Below are 20,495 nucleotides of genomic sequence, written 5' to 3'. Positions count from 1 at the left end.
GTCCAGTTGTTTTTGTTTTTTAACTTTTTTTTGAATTTACCATGGCCTGGATGACTGAGAATCTACACCAGCATATAGCCTCTAGAAATAAACTGCTAAATGAATGTCTCAGTCAGGAGGAACCCAATCTGGAAAGGGACAGAACATGAGGAACCTCGATGGAAAATAAGCCACTGCATGGCATGGGCCACTGATATTGAGAAAACGTATCAGTGGCTAAAGGAGGCTGGAATAAAGGACCATACAGAGGTACTAATAATGGCAGCACAAGATTGTGACTTCAGTACAAAAGGGAAAGAAGCCACTATCTGTAATACCAGACAACAGGACCACAAGTACAGTCTGAGTAAAGACACATGATTCCTGGATTTAAGAACCTTAGAGGATTAACACACATTGAATGCCTTAAAAGTGGCTTAAATAGCTTAAAAATAGCTTAGAGGAACATCAATGCCAAGTATGAACAGAAAAAAGTGAAAGGTTTATTGAATATGATAAGTCTAAGAACCTGTAGGACTTTTAGATCCCAACTGATAAAATGGTGATGGATACACAACCAGACAATGTATCTCAATAAATAAATAAATATCATCTATCAACATAATCTGCCTTTTATCCTTTAAAATTATAAAAGAAAGGAAGCAACACCGCTGCTGCACAGACATTACACATGCATTATAAGCTGAGAGATGCCAAACATTAAATGCAATTCTGTGTTTCATCCTTTTACCAGCAGATGCACTGACATTTGTTGTGTTCAAAAGCTGTGACTTAACTTCAAGACTCTCTGACACTGTAAATGATCATTTCCTACATTTAACCTTCATAGTACATATTTAAATTCCCTAATCTGGGCCTTGTAGGAGCCACCTGATGTTTTCCCAAAATCTTTTTGAGGCCTTGATTCATAGTTTCATCAAATGTTTCTACTTTTGCAACTGTTCAAGCTATGTCCTGCCTGTCAGCTACTCCAGAGTCCCACAACTAACCAAGTACATGGTTGCAACTCCATACAGATGCATTGGCAATGGTGGTCCAGAGCAAGGCTCTTTCAGACTCCTCTGGCATTTTTTGAATATTGGAAAAGCTCTGTCAGATGTGAAAACTGAAGCTCTCCAGGACTGGAGCGTACAGTACATCCATTTGGTATCCCTCCCCATAATGGCGACCAGTTTACAACCTGGTAGTGGTCAGTTGACAGCTGAGCTCCTTTATTCACCCATATGTCCCATACATAAGGTCACAGATCTGATGGCATAATTTCAAACTCAACCCAGCCAGTAGTCCAGTGTGTCCTGAAGCCCCATACATTAATGGACACTCCTCGGCTTGAACCTGGTGTTTGTTATGGACAAATTGTGGGTACTAAAAATCAAACAATAATACATCACTCTGGGTCAAACCAGGCAGGCCATTCCATTCTAATCATGCCTTTCTTTGTGACTCTGTCATCTGTTTTTTTAAACCAACATTTGAACATGTTAGGTCAGACTGAAATGACTGATGCTGCTCTTCTGACCCTCAAGTTGTGTTTTGATACAAAAAGCTCTATTAGAGCCTGGGCAGTGATGACATCAAGACTGCTTATTCCACCATGATGACTGCACTATGCCATGTTTTGCATACAGCTACTGTATGTGCATTTAACATAGCATTAGTACAGGTTTTTGTTCTTAGGCAAAGCCTAGGGCAAGACAATTGCACCACACTAAATATTAATATTCTGAAATTTGAGCATGGATTGTGAGTCAGTGACACCCTGTACCTCACACCAAGCGTCCAAGCGTCCAAACAAGACATGATGATGGTATGTGTGGTAGCCCACAGGAGACCGATAGACAGGAAGATTAGAGGTCATGAACCTGAGACCATGTAAGAAACTTTTTGTAATAACTCTTTTAAGATTGTTTTAAGATTGGGGTACCCTGATCTGTAATCAGACCTAAATACAGGCGTATCTGGACTCGGCTCAGTTGCTAAGTTTCAAAAGATTCATTTTTTTCACTTGCTGTGCACATTTTCTCACACTGACAAATAATTTGGAATAATGGAATGTCCCCATGACATTTTGTACTGGCTATTGCTGAATATTAGCAAACTATTTTGATGGTTTTAAGGGATTTTTTTTTTCACATTTATGAGGAATCACACATCAGAATAAACTAGAAGCACTTGGAGAGAGCGAACCTCTGCCGATGCCATAAGGTCATTAAAGACTTGTAGGATCTGGATCCACACCAACATTTTATCACTTGTTTCTTGTGAAGACCCTACCACCTGAAGTTTTCATCAAAAACTATTCATTAGTTTTGAAGTAATGGACGGACAACGGACACTAATGAAAACATAACCTCCTTGGTGGAGGTAACAAACAGCCTGCAGTAAAACAGTGGAACAAACATAATGTAGATCCAGTGATTCTTTGACAAAAGCAACATGAGCTTTTACAAAGTGCCTAAATATAAACATATTGATAAAGTTTTCAGTTTGCTTTGCTTTCTTTTGTACTTATTACTTCTGTTGCATGTAATCAAACAGTTAGTGAATTGTATGCATGCTGTGTAATGTTTTTATGACACAATAGTGATGTAAAGTTGAGGAGATTGTAGGTTTTACTTCACTGATGCACAAAGAAAAACAACAACACAAATGGAAACCAGGAGGCAGCTAATTGAGGTCTCATGTCAATAGTGATCTCAAGTGTGTAATTAGTGTACATCTGTGAATTACTCTCTTTGCATGCACCTTAGGTAATTCTCAATTCAAGGCAATCTTATGCAACATTGTTTTGTTGAAATTTTGACCAAGCTTTTCTTTCCCATTCTTTTGAAGAAATTCTCTAAACAGATACAACAATTTAAACTTAACCTCACTGACCACCAAATTGTTTTTACTGAGGCCTTCTTAAAGCCACCATGCAGTGGTTGAACCGAGCAGTGTTTAAGCTACAGCTGAACCACTGTATGATCTAACTTAACCTGCGTTAGATAGTGTCAAATATTACATTATCATTTATAGCATAGTTGTAAAGTTTTATTTTTGTCTTTATTTGAAAAAAAATCTAAATGTTTTAGGTTGTGGAAAAAAAAAATTAAAGACAAGTTCATCAGTTATTCAGCAACATAATAATCATTATTAATATTTCACCACAGACCATGGTTCCTTAGTACAAAGTATTTGCCACTTTTAGGGATATTTTTTTTTATTTGAAAAATCTTTAAAACCATTCAAGATGACTACTTTCTTCTATCTTTGTACTATCTTCATCATTCAATTCCTGCAGTTACAAAATAGTGTTTTTAGATTGAATTACCCACACAAAAACTGCTTGATTTCAATAATAAACAGTGCAGACATGCTTTGTCCAATAAGTCCTCAGGGTTCACAGTTAAAGCACATGCTGAGAGACTTCCATTAAACACCAGGGATATAAACACTCCTTTCTCAGTATTAATTTGACTGCTCATAGTGGTATTGTTAAGGTACTTGTTTACTCCACTGGGATTTTTAATCAATTAACTTTATTAAAACTGAGCTCTTACATTAAGGCATTATGAAGTTCTGATTTGTTGCATATTTTTTATATTAAAACACAGAAAGAAGAAATTCATGCTAAAAATAAAAAATATGGTCAAGAACATCATGCTACATTTGAGAAATCTGGACCATATAAATACGAAGCCTCTCTCCAGTCCTGGAGTCACTTTGTAGTCTGATGTCAAGTGATATGGACCTCAGAGAAAAAGTGCAGAGGCCGCTGTGTGAAAACCAGGCTGACATGCTGAAGGCTGCAGCAGGTCTCCTTACTGCTGTTGCATTCTGTAATGTCTGATTCTTATTGTTGTCTCTAATCAGTCACAATTTAGTTTCATTGGTTGCCAACCACTCACAAAATTGTTTCACATTTCTTGCTCTTTCTAACTCACAGAAACTAAGAAGGGTTTGAGATAAGTTCCAGGTGCCCACAACAACTCTTTGATTATTGTGAGAAAAAAATTAGTTGCATAAATCTTTTGAAAATTAAAAAAAAACATGCAACCTAAGACTGTGAGCCTGAAATTGAGAACCCTCGCCAACATGCTAAGTTCTTAATGGAAAGCACATTGGGTTGATTTATTAATTAAATGTGTTGTAAAAATCAATTGTGATTTTGAAACACATTAGAAACTCTGTAGTGAATGCTGTTCACATTTTGTCACAATAGTTGCAGAAAGGCTTTCTGTAATAAAACTACAATGTCAACAAACAATGAACTTTTTTTAGTTCACGTTTGGATGCCTCATCCTTTGGGTTTAACAACATGTCATCTTTGCAATGTAAATACAAATAAACAAGTTAAAATAATATTTTGGTTTTAGAGTTGGAATTTCAATGAAAAATAAAAAAGATCATATGAAGCATCAGCCATAAAATTGGCTCATGACTAGTCAAGGCATAACCAAGTATGGTTGGTTACACACTACAGGAAAAGCTTGTAAACTTTTATTTTTTTTAAATGATTGAAAATATGCTAAATAAAATAAGAAAGGAAATAAACTACCATTATTTCTGAAATCCAGCAGCCATTATCATGGCTGCCACTTGAACTTATGAATAGTTTTACTTAGTGGAAAATCTTCAGCAAATAAAAAAAGCTTAATTTGAGGAAATCAACCAACTATATCTGATTTCCTTTGAGAACATAGAGACCATGGACAGTAACTCCACCTTCTTCACAGGGCATGCCAAAGAAAGTCCTTTTAAGCAGTGAACAAACCTGAGAAATATCAGATTATTCACTTGCCTCATTAGAGAAAACGTATTTGCAAGCTAAAGTAACAATGCTGAACTTTTCTAGAGCTTTACTGCTGTTATTCAGTGCATTTACATGATGGGAGAGTAAAAAAAAGGCTTGTTGGGTTTGAAGGCAGTTTTATAGGAGTAAATGCAGATCTGATTAAAAAGAAGAGTGTAAAAAAGAATTAAAGGAGGAAAGTGAAAAAAAAAAAATCAAAATTTTAACATTAAAATTCAATCTTATTTGACTGTCAAGATTATTGTTAAACATTTAGGGCTTGAATGTTTTATGTAATTTGTTGCTATGCTTTTCTAAGTTTTAAAGCAATTTTCTTCCACATCATGTCAGAGAGAAATGGTAGCAGAGTGACTGAATTCATACTGACTGGATTCCCTGGACTTCATCCAGAGTACTATGGTCTTGTTTCAGCTGTTTTATTCTTTGTGTATTTGATGACTGTGATTGCAAATACTGTTAAAAAAAAGTGTAACTGTTGATTGGAATATATGTAATGCTTTATTGATTACAGTAAGACAGAACTGTTTTGTCTAATTTGTTCCACATATTTCAGAATTTTATTTAAGGAGTTAGGGCCTTTTGGCTCAGGGCTAGGGTTAGGGTCTCCTCAGGGTTTAGGGGTCATCCATTCCATTTTATTTCAATCTGACTGATTGTATGATTGTTTTATTATGTGTACCGCTCTTAAGTCCTGTGGGTATTTAAAGTGCTTTGTAAATAAAGCCGTTAGTGTAAACGTTTTTTTTTTTTTTGCCATTGACTGCATTTTGTGTTTTAATTTCTGATAATAACCTTAAAAAGTGTGCCATTTGTTCTGCTCTGAAGCTGCAAAGAAAGCTTGGAATGAATAGCTTGGAGTAAAATTGCAAACAATCTCTTCTCCATCCATCCATCCATTTTCTTTCTTTAAGGTCAAGGTCGCAGATTACCCCTTTGTTTGATCATCTCTGCTCCTACATGTGATCCTTTTGTTACTTCAACCAAGAAATTTCTGGTTCTGTCTGTATACTTTGGCTTTTTGTCTGTTTGTTAGCAAAGATCTGGTAAAATCTAAAGGACAGATGTCGATGAAATGTTCAGGAAATGTTGGCATTGTTACAAAAAAACAAGGAATTATACTTTGGTGCTGATCCAGTTTATGATCTGGATTGTACTATTTTTTAATCATCACTCACACCGAGTGAGAGTTTAGACTTACCAAACTGCATGTCAGAGATCCTGAGAGAATAAAAAAATGATGGACAATAACTCCACCTTCCTCACAGGGCATGCTGGGAGAAGTCCTTTAAAGCAGTTAACCAACAGATGAGGAATCAGAGCATGCTGCAGCTCTGTTTGTGACAGGATATCTGAACTGACAGAAGTTACTTATTAGTAGTTATAATTTATGTTTAATTATAACTTTAAGTTAAATTTGCATAGAATTATTTGTTTTACAAACAAATATAAATAAGTAAATTCATGCTGATGGGTTTTTTTAATTAAGGGGGAAATGAGAAACAGTGATTTAAAAAAACATTTATAGTTTGATTCTATGATATTGTTAATATATGAAAACATCCTAACTGTTAGTTAAGAATATTTTTAGACACTGTTATTATTTACCAAAGTAAATATCTAACATGTTCTGTGCTTTTCAGTATTTTCAGGACTTTTCTTCCACATCATGTCAGAGAGAAATGGTAGCAGAGTGACTGAATTCATACTGACTGGATTCCCTGGACTTCATCCAGAGTACTATGGGCTTGTTTCAGCTGTTTTATTCTTTGTGTATTTGATGACTGTGATTGCAAATGCTGGAGTTTTATTCCTTTTTGCAACTAATTGTTGTCTTCATAAGCCAGTGTATTACATCATTTTAAATCTGGCAGTAAGTGACCTTCTCTTCAGCACAACAACTTTACCTAAAATCATCAGCAGATATTGGTTTAAATCAGGGGTAATTTCATTTACTGGTTGTTTTGTGCAAATGTATTTTGTTCACTATATTGGCTCATTAAACTCTTTTGTATTTTTCCTCATGGCCTTTGACAGGTATTGTGCTATCTGCCATCCACTCAAATATACAGTTGTTCTTAAAAATGTCAACATCCACATCCTGAGTTCGACTGCATGGATAATTTCAGGTGCATTGACTTTAACATTCACCATTAGCGCATATTCTCTTCCTTATTGTGGTCCAAATGTAATCAATCACTGTTTCTGTGATCAGACTGGTATTACAGTTTTGGCCTGCACTGACAGGACCCCCTACGCCTTTCCAGCTATTGTCATTGGAATGATTGTACTTCTTGTCCCTTTGGCTTTTATAGTTTTCTCATATTGTGCTATACTTATAGCAGTAAGCAAGATAGCAGGTTTGCAAAATTGCATAAAATCCCTCTCAACATGTAGTACTCAGCTGATCATAATCTCACTGTATTATTTACCAAGATGTTTTGTATATTTAACCGGTAATATTGGGATTACGTTCAGTGCTGATGCTCGAATTGTAATTATAATGCTTTACAGCCTTGGCCCTCCGATGGTCAATCCACTAATTTACTGCCTGAGAGCTAAAGACATTAGAGAATGTTTGTGGAAGCAGTTTTACAGAACTGTACCCCATAAAGCACAAATTACAATAATAAGTAAGTGATAATTGTGATAAAATAGGAATAAAAGTATTAAGCAAATAGCTTGCTAATAAGAATAAATCATTTCTTTTTAAGTAAAAGCACAAATTGCTGCACATTCATGTAGTGATTAACTCTGTTGTCTCAGAGCTAGATGACCTCAAGTTTAAATCTTGGCTGGAGCTTTTCTGTGTGGTGTTCAATTGTTCTCTCAGTGGGAATCTTTATCGGATACTCTGGTTTTTCTCCCACACTCCAGAAGCATGCATTTTTGCTTAATTTGATTTTTTTAAACTGACCTTTAATGTGACTACATGAATATAATATGAAAAAAGTAGATGATACAAAAACAAACAAACAAACAAAAAAACAACAACACATGAAACATTGCTGCTTGTTAGTGCTTTTGCAATAAGAGTAAAATATTTCTGCTGGAAGATTCAAAAGCCTGAAACAGATTTGTAAATGATTTTTTTTTTTTTTACATTAGACACACACACACGTGTGTGATTTTTTTTTTTAAATTTATTTATTGCTCAGTTTAATAAAACTAATCATCCAACCACTTTGTCTGAATTGTACCATGTTTTCTGTCAGTCGATCATACCTACCAACATATATTATACCAACACCCAGGACTGGAACCCAGAAGTTGAAGCCACGTAGGATGATCACCCCCTTGTGGCTGGCTGCAGTATTTTTAAGTCCTGCCCTTTTCTGCAACTGAATGAGAGTTTTGCCTATTTAAAAAAATTAAAATACACTCCTGGAATTTTTTTTTTCAGGTGTTGATTTTTGATTCAAGTACTTATATTTGTATGCTGTATGTTTAAATCTGCATGTTTTTAAACATGTTTAATTTCAATTAGTGATTTGAGGCTTAAAAATAAAGTGTCATGTTCACTGTGACTGTCATTGTGATAGTCTGTTAGCAAGTTGAGGGGGGGTGAAGGGGTGTAGGTAGGACTTTAGTATTTATGGTACAGTCTCACATTGTGCTCAGACTCTGAATCCAAAAATACAACATGGCTGGACAATTTGGCTTTGTCTGTCCTTATTTATGTCAATGATGACATCACATTTAAAGTTTCTCACTATGAATGTGATCATGACAAGATGTAGAACACAATGATGTTACATATATACTGTATAATTATATTTGCCAGCAACTACCATAGACTTTGCTAAATGCTGGTGTAAAAGATGTCTTGCACAAAAAGCATTAAGAAATGTTAGTTGACTTAAAAGTGTGACGATTATCTACTGTTGTTAAAAATTAAACAGATTGCAAAAAATAAAAAAAGAAAAGAAAATTAAATTCCTAGCATGTTATCACAAAGGCAACAAAAATCCTCCAAACTGGGCTGTAAGCTAAGCTGTGTGACGTAACACAAACACAGGCTTGAGACAAGATCACTGCATCCATTACGGCCACAAACAGGCTGAGGTAGTCATTACATTGCCATATAAGAAATGGATCCTGCCATTCATTTAGGGAAATTAACCTCCTGCATGTCAGACATCCTGAGAGAATATAAAAATGATGGACAGTAACTCCACCTTCCTCACAGGGCATGCTGGGAGAAGTCATTTAAAGCAGTTAACCAACAGATGAGATATCAGAGAATGCTGCACCTCTGTTTGTGAAATGTATTTTTGAACTGACAGAAGTTACATATTTGTAGTTATAATTTATGTTTAATTATAACTTGAAGATTTGTGTTTTTCAGTATTTTCAGGACTTTTCTTCCACATCATGTCAGAGAGAAATAGTAGCAGAGTGACTGAATTCATACTGACTGGATTCCCTGGACTTCATCCAGAGTACTATGGGCTTGTTTCAGCTGTTTTATTCTTTGTGTATTTGATGACTGTGATTGCAAATACTGTTGTTTTATTCCTTTTTGCGACTAACCGAAGCCTCCATAAGCCAATGTATTATATCATTTCAAATCTGGTAGTAAGTGACCTTCTCTTCAGCACAACAACTTTACCTAAAATCATCAGCAGATATTGGTTTAAATCAGGGGTAATTTCATTTACTGGTTGTTTTGTTCAAATGTTTTTTGTTCACTATCTTGGCACAGTGAACTCTTTTATATTTTTCCTCATGGCCTTTGACAGGTATTGTGCTATCTGCCATCCACTCAAATATGCAGATGTTCTTAAAAAAGTCAGAATACTCATTCTCATTCTAACTGCGTGGATAATTTCCTGTGCATTTTCTTTAAATTTGCTTATTAGAGCATATCCTCTTCCTTATTGTGGCTCAAATGTAATCATTCACTGTTTCTGTGATCACATTGGTATAACAGTTCTGGCCTGCACTGACAGGACTCCATATGCTTTACCAGCATTTGCGATTGCAGTGATTGTACTTCTTGTCCCTCTGGCATTTATAGTTTTCTCATATTGCTCTATTCTTATGGAGGTAACCAAGATAGCAGGTTTTAAAAATCGTTTAAAATCTTTGTCAACATGTAGTACTCAGCTGATAATAATCTCACTGTATTATTTACCAAGATGTTTTGTATATTTAGCGAGTAATGTTGGGATTACTTTCAGTGCTGATGTGAGAATTGTAATTATAATGCTTTACAGCCTTGGTCCTCCGATGGTCAATCCACTAATTTACTGCCTGAGAGCGAAAGACATTAGAGAATGTTTGTGGAAGCAATTTTACAGAACTGTACCCCATAAACCACAAGTTTCAGCAATCTGTACCTGATAAATCAAAGGAAGTCATTTGGTGCAGCCCATCATACAACCACTGACATATATATTTTTGATCATCAAGCTTAAGAATTAAAATGCTACAGTGTGCTCACAGTTTATGTGAAAGCAATAAGTCCATCGCTTAAGACATAATAGATAAAAAGTATTATAATAAATGGGTCAACATTTTACAAACTAACAATACCCTCTCTCATGCACAGTCAGATACGTCTCAGTAGTTCACATCGTCAGTGAGCTGTTTGACTGTATGTGCGGCTGATGGGCCCATCCAATTAGAACACATTTAAAATCATGTTCCTTGCTCTGTTGAGATATTCCTCTATAGTCTCTATTAGTAGGTATATCACTGGAGCAATTAATCGACTAAAATTAGTTAAAAAAATTATTTGTGCCATACAGCTATTTATTCCATGTTTTTTATTGTTTGTTTGACTGTCAAACACTTCAACTGCCTGTTATAAATGTCAAATTACAATAAAATTATGTATTTGTTGTATCTGTTGCTCATGTTAATGAAATCAATCAGTCAAATGTTGTATAAATTGTGTCATGTTTTTGTCAGTTGATCAAACCACATTTTGATTTATCCGCTGTTTTACACATAGCTTAGAAAAAAGTTTAACACTTTCATTGCTATTAATCATTTTAACAAAATAAAAAGCAAAAAAAAATTTAAAAAACATCTTGAATGACAAAGAGAAATTAAATCTCTATAAAAAATATGAATTAATTGAAAATATGTGGTCTAAAATAAGTGACTGTTTTTTTGTTCTAATTGTTTATGTTCACTATCTTGACTCAGTGAATTCGTTAATATTTTTTCTCATACATTTTGACACGTATTGTGCTGTGGGCCATCCACTCAAATATACAATTGTTATACCTTTTTGTATTTACTTTAAAAGATATCTTTCCTAGGAGAATGTGGGGATTTAAAGCCAGACTGGAAATCTGTAAAATATTTTGCAATTTCAGGAAAGCCATTAAATGGTAGTAAACTTCTCAATGATTTTAGACAAACAAGGTAATTTTAAAATTGGCCTGTAATTTGCACAAACTTCAGGATCTACAGCAGGTGATTTCAACAGAGGTTGGAAAACTGCCTGTTTGAAATTCACCAGAAGACAGACTGCTGTTAACAGGGGTAAGAACAGAAGGTCTTACAGTTTGGAGAACCTCTTTAAATAATCAAGGAGGGAAAGCATCATTTATTGAACCTGCAGGTTTCACGTGTTTAACAATCTCCTGCAAAGAAGACCAGATGACAAGCTGAAACCTGCCAGGGACAGCAGAGCAGGGGACAGGGACTGAGGGGTTGTATGTAGAAGGGGATGTTGGAGCAGTCGTGTCAGTGACCTTTGAAATAAAAAAGTAAAGAAGTTCTCACAGACAGCAGGAGAGGCTCAGTTCAGTCAGTCTGTGAGGCATTAGGAGCACACTGATCGTTTTAGATTAAACACAAGGATTGTGACGGTTTGACAAAATATTATCAGAGAAGTGTGTTCTTTTTGTATTTTTCACCGTTCTTTAATAGTGACATCAGCACTTCTTTAATATTTCAAATGACACCAGCAATTTGTCCTTTTTCTACAAAACCCTCAGTTGGCAGCACAAGTCTCATCATTTAACGAGGCTGCCTGGTTTTTACTGGAGCCACAGAATCCGAAACAGTTCAGCAGGTGAAGTGAAACCAGGAGCTCAGCTCCTCAGGGTTGTTGTGCACAGACTCTGGGATGAAACAGTTCTGATTAAAAACATCTGAAAACATATTGTCAGAAGAACAGAAAAGTTACAGAAAATGAGTAAGTTAACAGTAGTATGTAAGTAGGATTTTGCAATATTGCTAAGAGAATTTGTTTAACATCTATATAAAAAAACAGAAATTAGTTTGAAAATGTTTTGTGGCATTGACTGGATATTCTACTATTATTGTTCTAAACATTCTGCTGTCTGGCTGCCAAGGAAGCTTGGAATGGATAGCTTGGAGTAAAATTGCTTACAATCTCTTGTTTTCTGTCTCAAAATGTTGGTTTTTATTTATTCCATCAAGGAGGTTGTGTTTTTGGTAGAGTCCATTCATCCATCCATCCATCCATCCATCCATCCATCCATCCATCCATCCATCCATCCATCCATCCATCCATCCATCCATCCATCCATTTTCTTTACCCACTTTTCTGTACAGGCTCATGCAGGAGTCATTGTGAAAGAAGCAGGGTCCACACTGAACAGGTCACCAGTCCATCACAGGACCACATAGAAACAAACATTCACACTCTCTCACACCAAGTGAGAGTTTAGACTTACCAAACTGCATGTCAGAGATCCTGAGAGAATAAAAAAATGATGGACAATTACTCCACCTTCCTCACAGGGCATGCTGGGAGAAGTCATTTAAAGCAGTTAACCAACAGATGAGGAATCAGAGCATGCTGCAGCTCTGTTTGTGAAAGGTAGTTTTAAACTAACAGAAGTTACTTAATAGTAGTTATAATTTATGTTCAGTTATAACTTGAAGATAAAACTTGTACAGGTTTGTTTGTTTCAACAGCAAACATAAATAAGTAAATTCATGCTGAAGGGTTATTTTTAAAATGGGGGGGGGGGCTGATGAAAATCAGTGGTAAAAAAATAATTTATGGATTTGATTCTATAATATTGTTAATATATGAAAACATTCTAACTATTAATTAAGAATATTATTGTTATTTACCAGAGTAAATATCTAACATGTTCTGTGCTTTTCAGTATTTTCAGGACTTTTCTTCCACATCATGTCAGAGAGAAATAGTAGCAGAGTGACTGAATTCATACTGACTGGATTCCCTGGACTTCATCCAGAGTACTATGGTCTTGTTTCAGCTGTTTTATTCTTCGTATATTTGCTGACTGTGATTGCAAATGCTGGAGTTTTATTCCTTTTTGCAACTAATTGTTGTCTTCATAAGCCAGTGTATTACATCATTTTAAATCTGGCAGTAAGTGACCTTCTCATCAGCACAACAACTTTACCTAAAATCATCAGCAGATATTGGTTTAAATCAGGGATAATTTCATTTACTGGCTGTTTTGTCCAAATGTTTTTTGTTCACTATCTTGGCTCATTAAACTCTTTTATATTTTTCCTCATGGCCTTTGACAGGTATTGTGCTATCTGCCATCCACTCAATTATGCAATTATTGTGAAAAATGCCAACATTCACATCCTCAGTTTGACTGCATGGATACTTTCAAGTTCATTTCCTTTAAATATGCTTATTAGAGCATATCCTCTTCCTTATTGTGGCTCAAATGTAATCAATCACTGTTACTGTGATCACATTGGTATAACAGTTCTGGCCTGCACTGACAGGACTCCATATGCTTTACCAGCATTTGCCAGTGCAATGGTTGTGCTTCTTGTCCCTCTGGCATTTATAGTTTTCTCATATTGCTCTATAATTATGGAGGTAACCAAGATAGCAGGTTTTAAAAATCGTCTAAAATCTTTGTCAACATGTAGTACTCAGCTGATAATAATCTCACTGTATTATTTACCAAGATGTTTTGTATATTTAGCCAGTGTTGTTGGGATTACTTTCAGTGCTGCTGTGCGAATTGTAATTATAATGCTTTACAGCCTTGGTCCTCCGATGGTTAATCCACTAATTTACTGCCTGAGAGCGAAAGACATTAGAGAATGTTTGTGGAAGCAATTTTACAGAACTGTACCCCATAAAGCACAAGTTTCAGCAATCTGTACATGATAAATCATCACACTTGTTTTTACTTTAGAAGATGTCTTTCCTAGAAGCAAATATTCTACTTAAGAATGAATCTTTTTTTAAAAAATAAAATATGCATTTGAGCAAACAACTTGCTTTATGATGATGTAGTGAATAACACTGTCACCTCAGAGTTAGAAGGCCTCAGTCTTTAATCTTGGCTGGAGCTTTTCTCACTGGAGTTTGCTTGTTTGTCCACATGTATCTGAAAACTTTAGTTTCTTCTATAGCTCAGAAACATACATTTTTTTTAAATTGGAGATTTTGAAATGACTAAAGAAGTGAGTGTATGCAAATGTAGTCATGTCGCAAGGACAGAAGCATGATAGAAAATGACTGTGACAACAGAAGCATGTGTATCCTGTATGATGACCATGTTCTGGATAACTGCAAAATGACACCAGCACATTGGAGTAAAATCCCATAAAATTTTTAGTTTCCTGTCCCAAATAGTCTTTGTCCTCCTTTAATCCCAAAAATATTTTTTTTAGGAAAGCAGAGAGTGCACCTTGACCTTTGGAGTTACTGTATGCACTCATGGTTGTTTGTCTCTGATGTCTCTGTTTGGGACCCTGTCACCTGGTGAGGTTCCAGCCCAGCACCCAAAGACCCGAAGAGATGAGATGATGAGATTTGATCTCCTGAAAAAAAGTGCACTCACTATGTATTTAATAAAATATATACTACAGTAATTAGTGGAGATTTAAATAATTACTTTAAAAATGCCTTCTTTCTTCCTGTACAATTTTAGCAAAATGCTAAAAACATTAGAAGATCATGTAAAACACAAGCAGCAGTGACTATTTGACTTGGTGTTTTTAAATTTTATTACTAAATATAGAGATAATAATCTGTTTTCCAACTCTAGTCCTCAGGTCATTTTGTTCTAACTTCAGATTTTATTTAACTTCAGCATATAACTCATATAGCTTTTGTTGAAACTAGGTTATGAATGAACAAAAGTTAAGATTATTTCAGCTTTTAAACGGGTTGCGTATAGATTGCATATGCAGAAATATGCTGGTGAATTGTGAAAGACACGGAGGAACATGAAACGAAAATCTTGGAGTTCAGTTGAGAATACATCCCTCTGAGGATGTGGCTGGTTGGACCCAACAACAAGCTGATATTAACTGTCACCCTGTGATCGCTCTCAGGCGTTAGCTGCTGATCTGCCTCAGAGAGGTAAGCATCAAGGAACTGACTGGGAAACACTAACAGCACAACGCAGACTTTATTTTTTGTAACTTTGTTTATAAAATATAACAAGTTAACCAGTTTATATAAACGTTAGACAGTAAAATGTTTGTATTACAGTCAAAGCGCAGGAGCAAAAACATATTTCATGATAGATGATTTTACTACAGTACTGGGTTTTTTTTGCCTTTTGCAGGGAGAAATAAAATGCCTTTGTATTTACCTATACACTCCCATCAATCTTATTGTTTAATTAATCACCAATATTATCAGCCTATTTTTAGAGTCATTTAAGCTATTTCCTATAATACAAATTACCCGAACACAAATGTGTGTCACTGATGTATTTATCTTATGGTATTAATACATGTAAAATACAATCATGGCTCATCAAGTTCATTGTGATTCCACTTTATAGGTATTTTTGGAAATGGTGATCACATTTAATGCCAGCGTCACAAGGTTTAAAAGCTTTATCATCCTCGGATTCCCTGGACTTTCTCCACAGTACTATGGACCTGTGACAGCTGTCCTTACTCTCGTCTATCTAACTATTGTAATAGGGAATATCTCAATTTTAGCAATTGTGGTTTCTGAAAGGTCACTCCAGAAACCTACTTATCTTGTCTTTTGTCATCTGGCACTGAATGACTTAACATTTGGCACTGTTACACTCCCAAAGATCATATCAAAATATTGGTTTGGAGATAGTCTGATTTCTTTTTCTGGATGTTTTACACAAATGTTCTTTATTCATTATTTAGGAGCAGTGATGTCTTTTATGCTATCAATAATGGCTCTTGATCGATTTATTGCAATATGTTTCCCTCTTCATCATCGTGTCCTGATCACAAACAGCACCATATCTGTACTCTGTGGAATAGCTTGGTTAATACCTGTGTCTGTGTTGTTAGTAGTATTACCAAAAACCATTGATTTACCTTTCTGTAGATCAAATGTTATCACCCAGTGCTTCTGTGACCACATATCTATAACAAGCCAGGCATGTGGAAACGATGTTCAACATGTTCAGGTCATTACCCTTTGCCTGGCCATGCTCTCTCTCTTGTTGCCTCTTGCATTTATCTTATTTTCTTATGTTTTTGTCATCGTGGTTATTATGAAAATGTCTAATAATGCAGGTCGCAAAAGAGCCTTCTCAACTTGCTCTTCTCAGATCTTCATAACATGTCTTTTCTATCTGCCCAGATGTTTTGTTTATGTGGCTAACACTGTCGGATTTTCTTTCAGTTTAGATTTTCGCATTCTTTTAGTCCTGTTGTACAGTCTACTTCCTGCTGCAGTTAATCCATTCATCTACTGTTTCAAGACTCAGGACATCAAGAAAACTTTGCTCAGGAAATTGAAAAGAACTAAAATTGGAATAGAGATAAAAATATGGACCTCGTAACTATTTACGTTAGTGTGTAGGAAGTCTGACTGTACAGAAGTACAGATAGTACAGATGCAATCTACTATTTAGATATAAAAATAAATAGTAATTGGTCACTTCAGTTTTAATTGAGTTTCTTTTTTTCTTTCTTGTTTTTGATGATGCTGTTGCAATAAAACAAATTGACTGTGCTGTTTTACAATTTTTTAAAGTGTAAAAGATGTCAACAATAAAACATTACTTCATTAATCTGTAGTGAACTTATTTCCACCCTCATGTTCTCTTTGTGTGACCTGCACTGAGGTCGACCGATCGACGAGTTCAGAAATCAGGGCAAAACCAGCCAAACAGCACTGCAGACATGTGATATAATCAGAACTATATTATAGAAGTGAAATGTGTTCAGTTTTTCTGCAAGGGCTTTCCAAAAGCATTTAACAACTTTATTTTTAAAACTTAAGCGCACATTATAGTTCAAATATGAGTTTGGCACCTCAATGTCAAAGACAACAGATCTGCACTGACATTTCTTGGCTGAAATAAAAATATCTATTTATTAACAACCTCACTGCTGCTACCTCTAATGTTTAAAGGTTCAACATGTCCTGTGTTGTTCTGATGTTGCACAGCAAGTTTTTGTTTTGACATAGTTTATCACAAAAAATATGGTTTTGCAGTTCCTAGAATTACCTATTAGATTTATTACATCTGCAACAACAGTGTATCTATACTGTTTAAGAAAAAAAAAACAATGATAAAAACAATTGTCAGAAAGATCATAATTCATAACGTCAAATGTGTTTTTTTTCTGTAAAATTTGTTTTTTAAATACATAAATAAAAGTCTCATCTGTGAAAATGGAGCAGACATAAATGACAAAAAAAAGATACAAAGTACTGTCAAACAAATAAAATCAATAAAAATCAATAAAAAGGGTCCACAATCACAGTTTTACATTAGGAATTTTTATTTGCTTGAGTTTTTTTGTTTTCAGTCTTATATTTTTATTTGCTGTTCAAGTACTTTTGCTTGAATCTAATAACTAAAAACTACTTCCTTATATTTCCCCGTCGACAGCCAACTTTTGTCCATGTAAGTTAGTTTTAGACACTTCCTCCTGCAGCTGCCAACCAGACTAACACTCTCCAGAACAGAACAAACTGAGATGGAAGGACCAATGTTACAATCAGACTTTAGGATGATTTTTTTTCAAAGATGGATGAAGTATGTGCATCAAAATAGCTGGTTCAGGTTTTTTTTCTTTTTTTATGTGTCATTGCAGTCCTGATTGCAATGACAGCGACAGTAGTGTCCTAGATTGACAAACAGCTGCTGTTTTATTGTTTTATTTAACAATTTGTAGGCATATTTTAATAAAGCTGATGATAATCATGGTGTGGATGCCATGAGTCATGGCAACGAGCTGTCTTGGTTGAACTCGTGGAATTCATTTGGGAAGGATGCCTGTTGTTGCTCTATCTGCTTACTGAAAATGTAACAGATAAAAAGTGAAACACATCAGGTGACGGCACAGTGAGGCGTTGCAGTATGTTCAGGAAAGCTGATGTTAGTTTTACAAATAAACAGAAACCCTTACATTACTTTGTTGTCCCTTTTGGTGTTTTTTTTTTTTTTGCTTTTTTATGCACACTTTTTGGACTAAAAAAAGGTTTATTGTCAACATTTTAATATTTTGTAGTGTCTATAAATTGTTTAGAACTATACCAAGCTGTTACATCTAATAATCACTTCCACATTTGTTTCTTTTTGTCAGTTGCTGTTGTTTTGGGGGATCTCAGGTAATTATGTTGTACACTAATGTAACAAGGATAAATGATTTTTTCATCACTGGATTTCCTGGACTTTCACCAGAGTATTACGGACCTGTCTCAGCTCTTCTTTTTGTGCTTTACTTGACTATAGCTGTTGGAAATATTTTCATTTTAGCGTTTGTTAGATCCGAACGGTCTCTTCACAAACCAACATACCTTATTTTCTGCCACCTGGCATTAAGTGATTTGATGTTTGGGACTGTAACTCTACCAAGGGTTATATCGAAATACTGGTTTGATGACAGCATTATTTCCTTTTACAGTTGTTTTGCACAAATGTACTTTGTTCACTTTTTAGGAGCCACTCATTCTTTCATCCTGATGGTGATGGCTCTGGACCGTTTTATTGCAATTTGTGCTCCACTGCGTTACACCTCACTTTTCAGTAACGCCACGGTTTCTGTGCTTTGTGGAATATCGTGGCTTATACCGATGTCATGGATGATTGGTATAGTTTTAGATGCTTTAAGACTACCCTTTTGTAACTCAAACATAATTGCTCAGTGCTACTGTGACCATATAGCAATAATAAACCTTGGATGTGAGAAAGTACAAGAGGTTACAGTTGTGGCATTCGCTCTTGCCATGTTCAGTTTGTTGTTACCTCTGAGTTTTATTATTTTAACTTATTTTGTTATTATTGTTGCTGTTTTGAGAATTTCCTCCTCTGAAGGTCGCAGCAGGACTCTGTCCACCTGCACACCACAGCTTATCATCACATGTGTTTACTACCTGCCACGGTGTTTTGTGTACTTGGCAAATTTTGTGGGCTACACTTTCAGTATTTCAGTGAAAGTTGTTGTGGTAATGATGTATAGTCTTCTACCTGCTGCTTTCAACCCACTAATATACTGTTTCAAAACAAAAGACATTAAAGAAAAATTGAAAATGAAGCTTTTGCAAAACAAAATAACCTTCATGACAAAAACAAGCTAAAATCCTATTGCTATGTAAAAATGTCAGTGGAAGTAATGTTGTACAGTCTTTTACCTGCAGCTGTTAATCCACTAATATACTCTTTGAAAACAAAAGATATAAAGAAAACTTAAATGTAGGTTGTTCACCCAAAAAAATCAATGTCACCACAGAACTTGTTCAAGACGTGATTATTAGCTGTTTAATCTCATTTGAAAACATAAATGTATGCTTTGATATGTTGGAATTTCTCTTGTGTTTCTTTTAAACGACTGTTTTTGTGTGTCTTATTAAAGTTGAGTGTTTTTTTCTAAAATGAGGTCAGATTGATAGTAACTCTGTAACTGCTGGTTATAATATCATGATCAACAGATGATGGCCGACACTTGCAAACGGCTAAACTTGCAGCAAACACATGAACTACGCAACTCACCAACACAAAACCTAACAAGACACACCCACCTCATGAAGTAATAAAAAACAAACATTCTTTTTTATAAAAAATATTAATAAAAAACAAAATGCTTTAAAATTAGATAAAATTAGGTGTTTCTTATTTGTCCAGTCTAGTGAAATAATTCAACATTAACTCTTGGTCAAAAGTTCATATGACATAGAGGTTATTTAATTTTTGTTTTTCAGCTGTCATTGGTTTGATAATTTGTTGACGGTCCCTAAGTGAACCACCGTGTTTAGGAGGAGGGAGACCCGGACGTGGGCTGACCCATAGACCTTATGGGTGAATTGACATCTCACTGCAGGTACCAGGTCAAACAACAGGAAGACACTGCTGAATCCACGGAGCGTGAATAGCCAACATCTAGTGCCCCTAGTGGTCTGGTGCACTTCCATTTTGTGGAGTGAGATGGCAGCTTTTCTTACTTGCTGGTATTTTAGGGTATTTTAGTGTTTTTGGCACATGCAGCATTTTTTCTTTGCATTTGTTTTTTTTTGTGTGTGTGTGTGTGTGTGTCTGTGTGTGTTTTGGAGTTTGCATCATTTATCTATTTGGTGTGCATTTAGCCATTTGCTTCTCATTTGCATCTGTCGACCGCTACATGAACAACATGTTAAAACCCAAAGAGAAGAACATTCTGAGCATGGCTAAAGATATCCCAAAATAGCTAATTTTCAGGCTGTTAGCCATCTCCTCCCAGTCTTTAACCCTTTCAGCACACGATCACAGTTCAATAGAAACAGAATCAGCACAAAGCCAGCAAGATGTGGAAAATAATGGTTAAATAAAGC

General features: G+C 35.3%; 5 protein-coding genes across 5 annotated transcripts; all 5 read left to right on the top strand.

Annotated features, from left to right (window-relative positions):
- Nucleotides 1–6,287: 6,287 nt before the first annotated feature.
- LOC108235952 (olfactory receptor 1J2-like) lies at nt 6,288–8,208 on the top strand. Its single transcript, XM_017416296.3, has one exon. The coding sequence runs from the start codon at nt 6,462–6,464 to the stop codon at nt 7,431–7,433; it is 972 nt and encodes a 323-aa protein (XP_017271785.1). The 5' UTR covers nt 6,288–6,461; the 3' UTR covers nt 7,434–8,208.
- Nucleotides 8,209–9,077: 869 nt separating this feature from the next.
- On the top strand, nt 9,078–10,413 carry LOC108235951 (olfactory receptor 1J2-like). Its single transcript, XM_017416295.2, has one exon. The coding sequence runs from the start codon at nt 9,167–9,169 to the stop codon at nt 10,136–10,138; it is 972 nt and encodes a 323-aa protein (XP_017271784.1). The 5' UTR covers nt 9,078–9,166; the 3' UTR covers nt 10,139–10,413.
- Nucleotides 10,414–12,920: 2,507 nt separating this feature from the next.
- Nucleotides 12,921–13,892, top strand: LOC108235950 (olfactory receptor 2AT4-like). Its single transcript, XM_017416294.1, has one exon. The coding sequence runs from the start codon at nt 12,921–12,923 to the stop codon at nt 13,890–13,892; it is 972 nt and encodes a 323-aa protein (XP_017271783.1).
- Nucleotides 13,893–15,537: 1,645 nt separating this feature from the next.
- LOC108235949 (olfactory receptor 2AT4-like) lies at nt 15,538–16,668 on the top strand. The gene has a single exon (XM_017416293.3). The coding sequence runs from the start codon at nt 15,538–15,540 to the stop codon at nt 16,516–16,518; it is 981 nt and encodes a 326-aa protein (XP_017271782.1). The 3' UTR covers nt 16,519–16,668.
- A 775-nt stretch (nt 16,669–17,443) lies between these two features.
- LOC108235980 (olfactory receptor 52N5-like) lies at nt 17,444–19,238 on the top strand (the record flags this gene model as incomplete). The annotated part of the gene is made up of 1 exon (XM_017416349.2): nt 17,444–19,238. A coding segment is annotated over exon 1 (933 nt), but the record flags the coding sequence as incomplete, so codon positions are not given.
- Nucleotides 19,239–20,495: the final 1,257 nt, after the last annotated feature.

This window comes from Kryptolebias marmoratus, linkage group LG2 (genome assembly GCF_001649575.2).
Source record: "Kryptolebias marmoratus isolate JLee-2015 linkage group LG2, ASM164957v2, whole genome shotgun sequence".
Lineage (NCBI taxonomy): Eukaryota > Metazoa > Chordata > Actinopteri > Cyprinodontiformes > Rivulidae > Kryptolebias > Kryptolebias marmoratus.
This window is presented reverse-complemented; position numbering and strand designations above follow the sequence as displayed.

Excerpts from the sequence above, each read along its gene's own strand:
- LOC108235952 (XM_017416296.3), top strand. The coding sequence starts at position 6,462 with ATGTCAGAGAGAAATGGTAGCAGAGTGACTGAATTCATACTGACTGGA.
- LOC108235949 (XM_017416293.3), top strand. The coding sequence starts at position 15,538 with ATGGTGATCACATTTAATGCCAGCGTCACAAGGTTTAAAAGCTTTATC.
- LOC108235950 (XM_017416294.1), top strand. The coding sequence starts at position 12,921 with ATGTCAGAGAGAAATAGTAGCAGAGTGACTGAATTCATACTGACTGGA.
- LOC108235951 (XM_017416295.2), top strand. The coding sequence starts at position 9,167 with ATGTCAGAGAGAAATAGTAGCAGAGTGACTGAATTCATACTGACTGGA.